Raw genomic sequence first — 13,523 nt, 5'->3', positions numbered from 1 at the left:
CGGTCCCATTTTTTGGTACATAGCTCTAAAAAAATGTAATAAAAAGTGATCAAAAAGTTCTAAGTTGACCAAAAAACAGTGATTTTGGCTTTTTTCCATTTTTATTTTTTACGGCGTTCACCGTGAGCATTAAATAACGCTATATTGTAATAGTTCACACTTTTACGAATGCAGCGATACCAATTTTGTTAACTTTTTTACATTACTTTAGGGGGAAAATGGGAAAAGGTTTTTTTTCACTTTTCTTCACACACTTTATTAGTCCCCCTTGGGGACTTGAACCAGCGATCATTAGATCGTCATTTTTACATGCATCTGTTAAAGCCCTGTCAAATTAACTATGAGCAGCGGCAGTGGAAGGTGCTGGCAGTCAGGTGTGCCGTATGGCGGGCAGGTATGACGTATGGCAGATGGGCATCCTGGCTGGCTTGCATGCCGGTGGGCCCTGGTTTCTATTCTTGCCTGGGCTTGTGAAGCATGAACCTGGTGCCTGGGAAGATGAGCCACCCAGCAAGAAGAGGTGCCCGAAGAGAAGAGGAGGTGCCCAGAGACTGAAGTGGAGGAAAAAGAACCCAGGAACAGTAATTACATATGGGTCTGAATTTTTTGGAGGTTCTGGTCTGGGGTGTAAATTAATTTAGGGGTCTGATTGGAGGTGTAAATTAAATTAGGGGTCTGAATTTTGTTGTCAGGTTGGGAATCTGAATTAATTTGCAGGGCTGGTCTGGGGTCTGAATTAATGTAGGGGTCTGATTGTGGGTGTAAATTAATTTAGGGGTCTGAATTAGTTTAGGAATCCGTCTGGGTGTCTGAATTAATTTAAGGGTCTAGTCAGAGGTATGAATTCCTTTTGTGTCTGGTGTCTACGCAGGTGACATGTGTGCGATGTGTGAGGAAGAGGTGAAGAAGATTCCATCAAGGCGTGCTGCGGCGATGGAATTATGTAGAGTCTGCAGGAGACAGAAGCAGCATCCCGCACTTCAACCTAGTGAGAGACTCTGCTGTGTTAGTGCAATGCTTTTATTTATGTTGCCCCTCCTCACCCACGTGCCTTCCCCCTGCCCCTCCACAGAGCCAGAGCCCCTGTCAAGATGAATATCCCCCCCCCCCCCCGGCCCCACTGCTGCCCGTTACTTTCTGATCTCTTAGCCATCTCCCCCCACCCTCAGAGTCCCTGTCACCTAGTCTCCCCCCTTGCTCCTTGACAGAGCCCCTGCCCTTCAACTTGTGACACTGCCAGTTTGCATCTCATACCAGTCCTCCTCCCGCCAATTCTCGTTGACACCCCCACTCCGGAAATTTGGGGAGCCCCCTGCTTTGACTGTATAGGGCCCAGAAATTTCTGATGGCGGCACTGACAGACACACAAAACAACTTGTCATTCCCTGTTTGGGTAAGATATTTAAGTTAATTTATCAATAATAATCTTTATTTATATAGCGCCAACATATTACGCAGCACTTTACAATTTAGAGGGAACATAAAACAAACAATAACAAACAATATCAGACATTACATAGCAACAAAGTTAATTTAAAATTCAAACCATCAATCTATTTACTTATCAGCAGGAATATAGTGATGCAAGTCTCTTGCTCTGCCCTATAATGAAATAAATGGAGTATGCAGCCGATGGTAAATAAAGCAAATAAACAGCACACAGCAGCTTTTTTTTAACTAATTTAAATTCACACTAAGGTGCATATCTCAAGAGGTTTTTAAACGGATCGCTGGAGGTATGCTTTAATATAAGATAACAAAGAAGGAACATATACTCACTGAACCTAAGAAAGATCAACATTCAGGAAATTTCTGTCATACACACCTTCTGACCTTTCCTTATAGACAGTTGAACATCATTTGTCCAGAAGCATTGTGATACACACAATACAGTTTGTCCTGGCCATTCTATTACCCAGTCAATACGTTTTGTTTTAGGATAGGCTTCGATAGCTTCACCGATCACCTTAAAAAAGGATACAATTCATAAAAATGTAAATGTCACCACATACAAACAATATTAATATTTGCTGCAGTAAAACTTAAAGGAGTATTCCAAACACAGACATGTATGGCTTATCCATAGCATAGATGGAGTATATACCTCTGGCTCACGTTGTAATTTACAGGATGTTTAATTACTTATCGTCTGATGATCCTAAGTTATGAATTATAATCTAGAGGTGCATTTACCATTTACCATACTGCTGGTTGTCATTGGAAAGAGAAAACAACCTTTCCAACAAACACCCCTCTGGATGCTGAAATCCACGTGAAATCTGCCCACAACTTGCCTCCGATTGTTGTCAATGAGAATCCCACGTTGCTGTTTATACACCAACAAAATTTCTGTCGCCAATTTGAAATCCACGTCAATAATTTAGATGTCTCTTACTTATGTGAATTCCGCACGGAAAATGTGCCGGATTTTCACACAGAAAATGTGCCGGATTTTCACACACGGATTAGCCCCATTGAATGTGGCTAATCTGCATGGGGATTCGCAGCGAAATCAGCTTAAAAAAAATCTACACATAATGCACAGATTTGTGACGCAGATTTTACGGTGTATCCGTGTTGGATTTTACCGCCTCCCTAATCCACCATGTGAGCATACCCTAACAGCTTAGTTAAGCTGGAATGCAGCGGAATGGTTATTTTCTTCTACATCAGTTTACTGTAAAGTGCCTGATATAAAGAATATACTTCCTAGAATGCAAATAACCAGAAAAAGTTCTGTGCTGCCTGAACAAACAGAGGATGCTGGGAAATTTCAGTTCTCATACCTGCAGAATTGTGAATGCAGCTCTGGGCTATAATATGTAATATCAACTGTAAGGCGGGATTCACACGACCGGGTCCCGCCCGAGCCCGAGTGCCGGCCGGTAAAATCGGCCATTTTGCCCGGCCGGTTTGCATAAAGTTATGCATTCGTTCCGGGCCGGGCAGATCTTGACAGTGACATCAGCAGCAACTCCTGAAGGGGAACCCCCTGTGTTCGGGGATTCGGCTTCAGGAGTTTCCCCTGATGTCACTGCCCAGATATGGACAGAGACATCAAGCGCTCTGTCCAGGAGCGGAATCCCCAAAAACACGGGGATTCCGCTCCTTCAAGGAGCTAAAGTGCGGCTAGCACATAACAGAGCGGGGAGATACCTCCCTGCTCTGCTATAGTGGCGTCGCTACAGTAGTAGCAGCCGCAGCAGCAGCTGCTAGCGGCGCCATTGAAGGTGTCGCTGGGCCAGGGCTCTTTTAAAACAAGCAGGGGAAGGGAGCCAGCGCAGCGCTCCCTTCCACCTGCTATACACCCCGGCCCTGCCACACAGTGTACAGCGTAGCCATTCGTCCGAATGGCATAAACTCCTCCTCCTCACATGCACTCTGCGCTGTGAGGAGGAGGAGACAGAGCGCAAGCCACGGAAAACCCGGCCATCACTCGGGGCACATTCCGGTGATGGCCGGGTATTACCCGGCCCCATAGACTTCTATGCGAGCCGGGCGGCCGGGTACCCAGGCGAAAATAGAGCATGTCCTATTTTTTGACGGCCGGTTTTCCCGGCCGTCAAAAAATTGGTCGTGTGAATAGCCCCATTAGGGGTCTATTATTCCTAATGCAGCCGGGTGCCAGCCGATTTATGAACGGCCGGCACCCGGCCAGGAAAACCTGTCGTGTGAATGAGGCCTAACACTCCTGCTCAGGGAATGATTATAGGGGAATGGTGTCCTGCAAAACTAAAGGGGATATTGTGCTTCAAAATTAAGAGGATAGTGTGTTGTTATATTAGGGGAAATGATTAGCTACAATATTAGGGAGGGGAATAATGTGCTAAAAAAAACTAAAGAGGAATGTTGTGCTTCAAACACTAGGTGAAATGATGTCCCTAGAATGTGCTTCATATATGACAGGTGGTAATATGCTATGCTGCCCTCCAGAACACTAAAAAGGGCTGAACATACATGATCATGAGCAAGTCAGGGCTGAAGAAAACAAACCTTATGAACAGACTGAATCATCGCAGACTCAAGCTCTACAAGCCACTTTTCAACTTGGCCTCTGGCTTTCGATGTGGAAATTGTATTAACCAGTTGCACCACCTCTCCTTCACTGCTGTTCATATGTGTGATGTCTAAAACATCTGTAAATTCTACTTTAGCTATTCCTTCAAAGCATTTCTTTAGGTGGGGTTGTACTCTGGAACAATGTAAATGCACATTAATATGTAGAATACATGAAAAAAATAACAGTCCTATAAATAGGTTACAAACACTATCGATAAAACAACTACTTCTTTCGGAAAAAATGCTAAAAACGGACCGTTTTGAGAGTGGCATGTTTAGGACGCTATTCTCCAGCAGTATAACGACCTGCTGGTGGTTCAGTGTCCTAAAATCTAGTGACAGGTTCTCTTTAAAGGATTGTGTTGTCAGATCGGTATAGGTTACTGCTTGAATTATTCCTATATTATAATGCCAAATGAGCAGTGGCGCGCCTACCATGAAGGCAGCTTAGGCAATTGCTATGGGGCCCGTGGGCAAAGGAGGCCAGGCACCTAACTGTGGAGGGAGAAATAAGGGTGAGATGTCTCATGCAGCTTCACGGAGGCTGCTCTGACATTGTATGCCATGCTACTACAGCCAGCAGCTTAAAGAACTGATTTGTAGAAAGCTGTCAGCTCAAGTGACTGACAGGTTCTCCACCAATCAGCAAATAGGAAGTTGTAACAGTGATGCCAGAGTTCCATGCAGGAGAAAGAGGGCTCTCTGGCTGCATAGGCATGTGTGAATAGGGGAGGCTTCCTGATAACATCCACTGGACATCTCAAGGTCCCCCCTGACACTAAAAGAGCATAACACTAGTAGGAGGAGGAGAAATCAGGACTCTGTCCCCACCTGCAATATGGAAAAGCCGGAACAGTCCCCTGCAATCGTGCTGATGCATGCAGCTACATGTGTAGTAGTGTAGTACAGAATAAGGGGGATAATGCTTTAAATAATATGTACTGTAGGATTCTTTGTGATGTTGGTGGGGGAGGGGTGGGAGAATCCTATGTGCTATGTGGGAAGGGTTATTTAGGCTTTGTGTATTATTGGGAAGTATGGGTTGTATGCACAGTTTGAGGAGAGGATTACAGGCACGTTTTATGGTGGTTGTGGGGGGTTTTCTAATATGGGTATGCTTCAGACTGGAATAATTTATCTGCTTTGGATTGTTTTCGGTGGAGCTGCAGGGGTTATCACCCACTACGGTAATATTTGGGCATTGTGTCTGTGTGCAAGAACAACTTCAACTTTTTTCTTTCTGGGAGTCTTTCTGACTTTTTCTATGGGGCCCTGTCATTTCTATGTAAGCCCCTGCAAAGGAGAGTTAAATATTGGTCAACATTAGTATGGTGATTTGGTAGATTTTAGCAAGTATGGGTAAGGGACAATGTCTACATAGTGTGGCCTTAAAATTTCATTTCAAAATACTGCCTGTGATGTGTCTTTTTATACTTTTTACTGCTGACCGTCTACTTGTTGCCACATTCGAAATAATAGAAAAATACCATAGAAACTTGTGTTGATCATTTTATCAGCATGGATTTATTATAACATACCTAGTTGGATCCTTTGTTTCGGATAAAATTTCAAGGAGCTCATCATTAGACAAAAAGAAAAATCGAGGAAAAAATAGTCGTTTCTTTTCCAGGTAGTCATTAAGTCCCTTTAAAATAAGCTCTAAAAATTCATTTGACTTTTTGAATTTTTCAAGCATTTTTTCAATCATAACCACAGAAAGAACATGCTTGTCCTGGTGAAACAGAAATATACACACCAATTTATGTTTATTTGTGGTTTACCTTAAAGGGGTTTGCCCATCAGGGACATTTATGGATATGCGATAAACGTCAGATTGATGCGGGTCCCACCGTAAACCCCGTTCGACCTTTCATGGTTCCTGCTACCTCCCGGGCCACTTCCTGATTACATGTTCAGAAATTATGAAGTGGCCCGGGAGGCAGCAAGAACCGAGAAAGGTAGAATGGAGTTTAGGGTGCCCCATACTAGAGATAGGTGCGAGTCCCAGAGGTGGGACCCTCATCTATCTGACATATCTTGTGGATATGCCATAAATGTCTCTAAAGGGCTAACCCCTTTAACTTAAAATAACTTAGATGACTAATAGTTTAGGACATATGAAGAATGTTAAGAACAATATATGGGAATGCACATTTTGAATGTAGTTTGCCATGTTTTATATACTAGTAATGAATTACAATACTTCACTCTTCATTAGGTTACAAAATAAAATTTATTTTCTGTTTATAGTTTCTTGTTGCACTAGTTTTCAAAAATAAGGTCCAGAGTGTCATAATCTATGCAAGAGATCTTATCCTCTGATTTGGTTGGCCTGATAACTGAACAGATCCACGCAGAGAATCTGATGCATGAACAAACACTTGCCCACATTTACTAATGCGTAAACTTTGACCAGGCAGGCACAAAATGTGACAAGTTCATCACAATTGTGCATGCTATATAATGTTCGTGCATCTTGCATGACATATTAAACACTTTTCTCTTCCTTACACCACTTTTGATTTGGCTAATTTTGCGGCAGAATATTGTGCCTGTATTTACAGCCATATGTAGGCTTAGTCCCAGTTCTGGGTGTATGTGCAGCGTAGGTTCCCACCTTACAGAGGTCGCCTTGTCGTGGCAGGTGGGCTAACACTTTTTGATCAAAATGTGCACTAAGAACCTCCCTATTTGTAAGTAGATTTAGCTTTAGTGCATATTTATTTATATTTAGTGGTTTAGGTGGCATTAGTGTCGCAGGGTGCTGTCACCATTCTATGTTTGCTGTATATCTGCAGTCATGGGTGTTCTTGCACCTGCATACATTTTGTATCATTTAGTTGGAATGTGCTGTTCAAATTTTTGTTGTGTTTATGGGATCCATATATGTGGGGTTAGTGACTGCCTCCACTTGTTGTTCTTGCACTCCTCCCATTCTGCCCTGGGTGATTTTAATCAGTTCAATGCTGGATCCTACCATCCCCAGGTATATATGTAGGCTTAGTCCCAGTTCTGGGTGTATGTGCAGCGTAGGTTCCCACCTTACAGAGGTCGCCTTGTCGTGGCAGGTGGGCTAACACTTTTTGATCAAAATGTGCACTAAGAACCTCCCTATTTGTAAGTAGATTTAGCTTTAGTGCATATTTATTTATATTTAGTGGTTTAGGTGGCATTAGTGTCGCAGGGTGCTGTCACCATTCTATGTTTGCTGTATTTACAGCCACGTCTCTTTTTAACATGCCACACCCATTTACCACTACTCCACGCCCCCTTATCGGAACACTTTTCCTATGTGAGGTGCCAATTTACGCCAATATTTGGTGCATTTTTCGTCAGTTACTAGACCGAGACATAGTAGTATTTCTGCCCCACTGCCTGTAGGAAATCTGTATGAGTTGAGTATTAGTGGTATCAGGGCTGGCGTCAGCACCTGGCGAATCCGGGCAAGTGCCGGGGCCCACTACACTTGGGGGGGCACACTCGGCCGCCGGGTGCTGTCTCTGCCGTCGTCACGGCATCACTGTCCATATATGGACAGTGATGTCAGGACGAGGGAAGGAGTCCCAGGCAGAGCACTAGCGGCTCTGCTCCGGGACTCCGTCTCTGGGGAAGCCCCTGACATCACTGCCCATATATGGACAGTGTTGTCAGAAGCAGAGCAGTATCCCAGGCAGAGTGCTAGTAGCGCTCTGCCCAGGACTTTGGCTCTGGGGTTGCCCCTGACGTCACTAGCCGAATATGGACAGTGATGTCAGGTGCTTCCCCAGAGCCGGAGTACCGGAGCAGAGCCTTTACTAGCGCTCTGTCTGGGACTTCAGCTCTGCTCCGGACATCACTATCAATATATGGACAGTGATGTAAGGAGCAGAGCAGGAGTCCCAGGCAGAGTGCTAGTAGTGCTCTGTCCGGGACTATGTCTCTGGGGTTGCCCCTGACAACACTGTCCATATATTGATATATAGACAGCGACGTCAGAGCTTTCTCCTGAAGCGGAATCCCCAGCCAGAGCATCGGCAATGCTCTGGCTGGGGATTCTACTCCTAGAGGGAACCCCAAAGGCGCTACCTACAGGGAGGGTGGCTATGTGGCACTACCTGGCAGGAGAGGGCTGTGTGGCACTACCTGGGAGGGTGTCAGTGTTGCACTACCTGGGAGGGGGGCTGTGTGGCACTACCTGGGAGGTGGGAGCTGTGTGGCACTACCATGGAGGGGGGCTGTGTGGCACTACCATGGAGGAGGGCTGTGTGGCACTACCTGGGAGGGCACTCAATTTATGGGGGTACAAACTGGGGGCCTAACTTCTATATGGGGGGCATAAACAGGGCCTAATGTCTATATGGGGGCACAAAGTGATATTTTACTGCCGCCGTGAGTTCCCCGCAAAGGGGCCTACTAAGTCTGTGTCGCCCAAGTGCCCACATAAACCTGGAGCCGGCCCTGGGTGGTATAACAGTATAAATACTTCTCACTTTTAATGGGGTTGTCTCATTAAGAAACCCCTTTTTTATATGGCCTATGTATCCGTAAAATTCACTACATTTCAATAAACACATTTTTCTAATGACAAATTTTTCATGTACAGCAGGCTTTATATATTGTTTTATTATAACAACCATTTTCTATTAAATAAAAACTGTTTTATGTAGTCACTTTTCGAGAAAGAAAATTCTATGTCATTACCCACCAAGGTTTTCTTTTTCTATATTTTAGCAAACAGGAAATACACATTTTTAAGTAGCAATTATTCATAATTACCCTGACAGGTTAGACACTTGAAAGATCACATTTGCATTACCTTTCATCCCAAAATGCTAAGAGCTAGCCTACATTAACATGAAAACAGAAGATGGTGCAAGTTTAGATTTGTTGGGAAGGAATGTTTATTTTGATGCTCAGATTCTTTTTTCTTTAACATATTTATTTTTGCAGCTGATTCACAGCGCCATCTTGTGGAGATTTACATTAAAGATAGTACTACAATAACTAAGTACATAAAGGACAATATATATTGGGATGGGATAGGTTTTTATGGAATAAAAATTGTAATTTACTCATTATATGTACAACCCATTAAGTTGATTATTCTTAAAAAAAAGTAGTTTTAATATTATGATCATTTTATAGCTCAGTAAAAAATTATTTTCTCACTACTGTTTTACATTTTAGGTCCTGTTTGCACGGCGTGTATTTGACGCGTATTTTGGCGCATTCCACGTGTCAAAATACGCATTAAAAAATGCTTGATTGGGCTTACAATTGAAATCAATGGGAAAGTGTGCCGTTAGTACATACAATGCAATTTTTACTCGCGCCTACTTAAATTACGCGTCACGTAAAAAAAGCGTCATGTCAATTCTCGACAAAAAAAGCACCAAATGTTCCATAAGGGAGTCCTAATTACGCGCCCAAAAATGTGCAAGAAGCTTGCACAAATGGCGTAAAAAACACCCGGAAAACGCATAAAAAATGTCTGCATTTTAAAAAGCGCTTTACAAAAATGCTAGCCTATTTTTTGAGCACCATGTGAACGTGCCCTTGCATTTGCGCATCCTTCCAGCAATTTATAAATTGGAAATGTAATATAGTTCAGAGGGTATGGAGGCTCCTTACAGGTTTTTCTCCAGATACCCTCTTTTTCTCCTACCAGACCGCAATCTGAGGTTTGTTGCTGTAATAAAGAAATGATTATTACAGCCACTTACCAGCAATACTAGTTTCATCAGGTCTCTCCACGTCTTATCTACAGTTGAAAACCGCCTTCCTTCTTCTGGCATCTGGGCCATTATATCTGGAGAACTGAATATGGGTTCCAAGTACAACCATGTAGCCTGGACCTTTAGCCACTCATCCAGTATCTCTTGCAAAAGCAATAACTTCCCTTCCCATTCTCTGTAAAAAAAAAAACAAAAGCAGAACTTTTCAACTGAAAGTTTAATAGTTTCAAAAAAAGATATAGAATTTTAGGGCTCACAGAGTTCACTATTGGCAACCATGGAACTCTTTGGTCTAGTTCACACAGAGTATTTTGCAGACGGAAAAACTTTTTTTGCCGCGGTTTTCACAGCATTTTTCGCCCACGGGCAAAAAAACAAAACACTATTTCTGCCTCCCATTGATTTCAATGGGAGGTTAGAGGCAGAACCACGGCAAGAAAGAACGTCGTTTTTTTTCCCCCGCGAGCAGCTAAGAGCCTCCCCGGAAAAAAACGCCTCTGCCTCCCATTGAAATCAATGAATGGCGATTTTGGCCATTTTTTTCCGCCGTTTCCGACACGGTTTCAGCGTCAAAATCAGCACCAAAAAACGCAGTGTGAACTGGGCCTTTTGGGTCTCACTGTATCTCCATATGCCTCCGATTGTATATGAAGGGATACAGTTGTTTTTTCCTGCTGAACGTAATATGAATCTAAAAAATTGTGACATGTTCCATCGCTACTCGCTGTGTTATGGAAGTATTCTCTAGAATAGAATATATCTGTAATATGGCACCATATTGATCTGGTAAGAATAGACAGAAAAGTGTACTTTAAAGGGATTTATCCGGTGGATAGGTGATAAAACTTCATTATGGGAAAACCCTTTTAAGTATTCCGAGGTCTTCTTCACACTTCTCTGCTCTCAGTTTAGTGCAAACTCAACCTTGAGCTGAATTCAAGAGACAGACTGGTTGCTAGGGACACACTTTCTATGTTCAAACTTAGTCTGTCTATTGGAAACTAGCAGCCATCTGCACAGGGATGTAGCTAGAAGGGTGCATGCCCATGTGCTGGGTGCCAGTAGGGATGCCAATAAGCCACATTGTCTTGGCCAGGGTATTTAGATACAGGACTCTGCATCTGCATCTATGCTGCTCTATTAGCAGGAAATATTATTTCCTACTGTAATTCAGCATTTTACTAACTTTTGTGATCAGGGTAAAAATGGAACAAAACAGCAGTCATTTGACTATGATCTGACATGATGTGTAACTGTCACATTCTCATCAGTTTTCAGCAGTAGCAGTCGACATTGTGATATTTAGACATTTCTTTTTCCTACTTTTTTTTTTTTTTTTTAACTCTACAGTGAAAGTAGTAGACAGAATAAGGTGACACCAAACTACAAATAACACTATTCTTTACCTGATTTCATTTTCAAAAGCCTTAATAAAAGGAGACCCTCTCATGGTTTGTGTCTTGACAATGTGATCATCTAGAAGCATCTGTATATCATCCACAGATGATAAAATATAGGTTCCAGTTTCACGATAAGGAAGTAAAGTGAACTCCATTTGATCCCACTCAGAAATCATTTTCTCCATTGCTTTCTCAAGTGAGTATTCCTTGCTTGCACACTCACTAATGCCTTCAAATTTGTCCAAATATGGCTGGAGATTCATGTCCAAAAACTTGTTAACACTGGTCTCGTCTTGGGGTTTTATTGGATAGCCAACTATAGCAGACATTTCCTCCCAGTGTCTGTCACGTAATCCTGGATTACATACAACCTGAATAAGGGGTAGGATTTCTTTGAATTGCTCTACTTTCTCTTTGATTTTCGACGTTACTGAGTGAGCATTTGGAGAGTTTGTAAATGTTCTTTCAAGTTTGTACAGCAATCTCCAGTAATTTCCTACATCTTGTTCTACAAGATCAGGATTTACTGTAATGTAAGGACCTGTCATCCAATTTTTATACTTTGTGTTGAACTCCACTATAATTTCATAGAGTCTCAGATATGGATTTAGAGAATCTTGAATCTTTTTCCTTTGGGGATACTGTGAAGCTGTCCAGCCAAATGCTTCCTCCTCCAAGTTTAGTTGATCAACCTGAAATTTGAAATATTACATGTAAATGTATTAATTACTTCATAGAATTAGCTTGACACTTTTGTACCAACTTGTGGTTCTGTAACGACCTTGTCTTTTACCCATCTGTATAACTATAGACAATGCATTAGACCCTACATCAGTGGTGGTGACCCCGACATATTGGTGGTCATAAAAAAAATAATAACAATACAAGTGGAGTGCCCACTAAGGTAAGATTTTTGCAAGCTCCGTTTGTCCAAAAGGAAAAGGATGTGTTCCCAGGTCCACTGATAGTAAGTGGATAGCCAGACAGTACCAGTCAAATGTTTGGATATACTTACTTATAGGATTAAATTTGAATTTTAACATCTTGGAATACAAGTCATTAAAACTCAATAACACAACTGGAATTATGCAGTGATGAAAAAAAAGCTAATTAAATAAAAGCGATCAAAAATCATTTTAGATTTTTCAAAGTTGCCACCTTTTGCCTTGATAATATTTTTGCTTTTCTAGGCATTCTCTTAACCAACTATGTTGAAAGAGGATAACAAGTGTCTTGAGTGTCTGAGCACTTGGCTCCTTTGCGTTCATTCCCCAGTTCATCTCACCCCGAACCCATCAATTTTAGGTCTGGCGACTGTAGACACCATGTCATCTGATGCAGTACTCTGTCACCCTTCTTCTTTGTCAAATAGTTCTAGGACAATGTCCTGTTAAAAACTAAATGATAGGCGAACTAAGCACAAAGAAGATAGGATGGCAAGTCACTGAAAGTGTTGTAGTAGCCATACTGGTTAAAGGTGCTTTCAATTCTCATCAACAGTAAAGCACCTCAATACCATTATTTGTTCGTCTTCTCTGTGTCTCACAAAGATACTTTTTATTATAATTTCTAAAATCTCTCTGCTGCTTGGTCACAGTAAAGTGTTTACTTGGCCTCTAATGCTGTTAATAAGTGGTTTCTGAGTCTGGTTACTCTAAAGGGTGAAGCCACACGTTGTGGCAAAGGTTTGGACAAAAACTGCAACAACATTCGGTTGGCCACAAATCACTGTGAATTTGAATGTGTTTGTTACAGGTAAAACATGTTAAACACTTGTAAAGAATGCAAAGCTCAACTATCACATTGCAAAGCCATGCCGATTTGTGGTAAAAATGCACGTTGTTGCAGTTTTCGGGGCAGTTGGGCTGCACAACGGCTGAGCTGCGGGCGCTATGTGTGGCTTCGTCCTCTGAAACTTATCCATTTCAGCAGAGTTGTCTGATTTTTAAATGATCACTTTAGTTTAACATTCCCCACCACTAAATTTAAAAAAAGAGTCTGAAATAAAAATGTTAAATGTTTAAAAAAACAAAATAAAAAAAAAGTTTTTTATTAAAGATTTTGTTCTGACAAGAAATTCATATATAGGCATCAAATTCACTATCTCTCTTTCTATCAATTCTATAATACTCATGTAAAGCATTTAAGCATAAGCCTAATTTTCGATAAAGCATAAAACCTTAGATCATGAGAAACTTACTGTAAGATATGTCCAAATTTTGCCAGGTACTGTACACGTACTCCAACTAATGTTTTCTTTAAATTTTACTAGTCAAGTTCAGCCATAACATTAAAACCACCTGTCTCATATTGTGTAGGTCCCCCTTGTGTTGCCAAAACAGTTATGACC

General features: G+C 41.9%; 1 protein-coding gene across 1 annotated transcript in view; it reads right to left on the bottom strand.

Annotated features, from left to right (window-relative positions):
* DNAH7 (dynein axonemal heavy chain 7) overlaps positions 1 to 13,523 on the bottom strand; it is a 533,102-nt gene that overhangs the window by 392,452 nt on the left and 127,127 nt on the right. Inside the window, exons 17-21 of the mRNA XM_075829965.1 lie at positions 11,180 to 11,865; positions 9,762 to 9,948; positions 5,598 to 5,791; positions 3,994 to 4,192; positions 1,826 to 1,966 (exon numbers count right to left, since the gene is read on the bottom strand). Of these exons, the coding sequence (XP_075686080.1) occupies positions 1,826 to 1,966; positions 3,994 to 4,192; positions 5,598 to 5,791; positions 9,762 to 9,948; positions 11,180 to 11,865 (1,407 nt within the window). The remainder of the gene's footprint in view (positions 1 to 1,825; positions 1,967 to 3,993; positions 4,193 to 5,597; positions 5,792 to 9,761; positions 9,949 to 11,179; positions 11,866 to 13,523) is intronic.

Source organism: Rhinoderma darwinii, chromosome 6 (assembly GCF_050947455.1).
Source record: "Rhinoderma darwinii isolate aRhiDar2 chromosome 6, aRhiDar2.hap1, whole genome shotgun sequence".
Lineage (NCBI taxonomy): Eukaryota > Metazoa > Chordata > Amphibia > Anura > Rhinodermatidae > Rhinoderma > Rhinoderma darwinii.
This window is presented reverse-complemented; position numbering and strand designations above follow the sequence as displayed.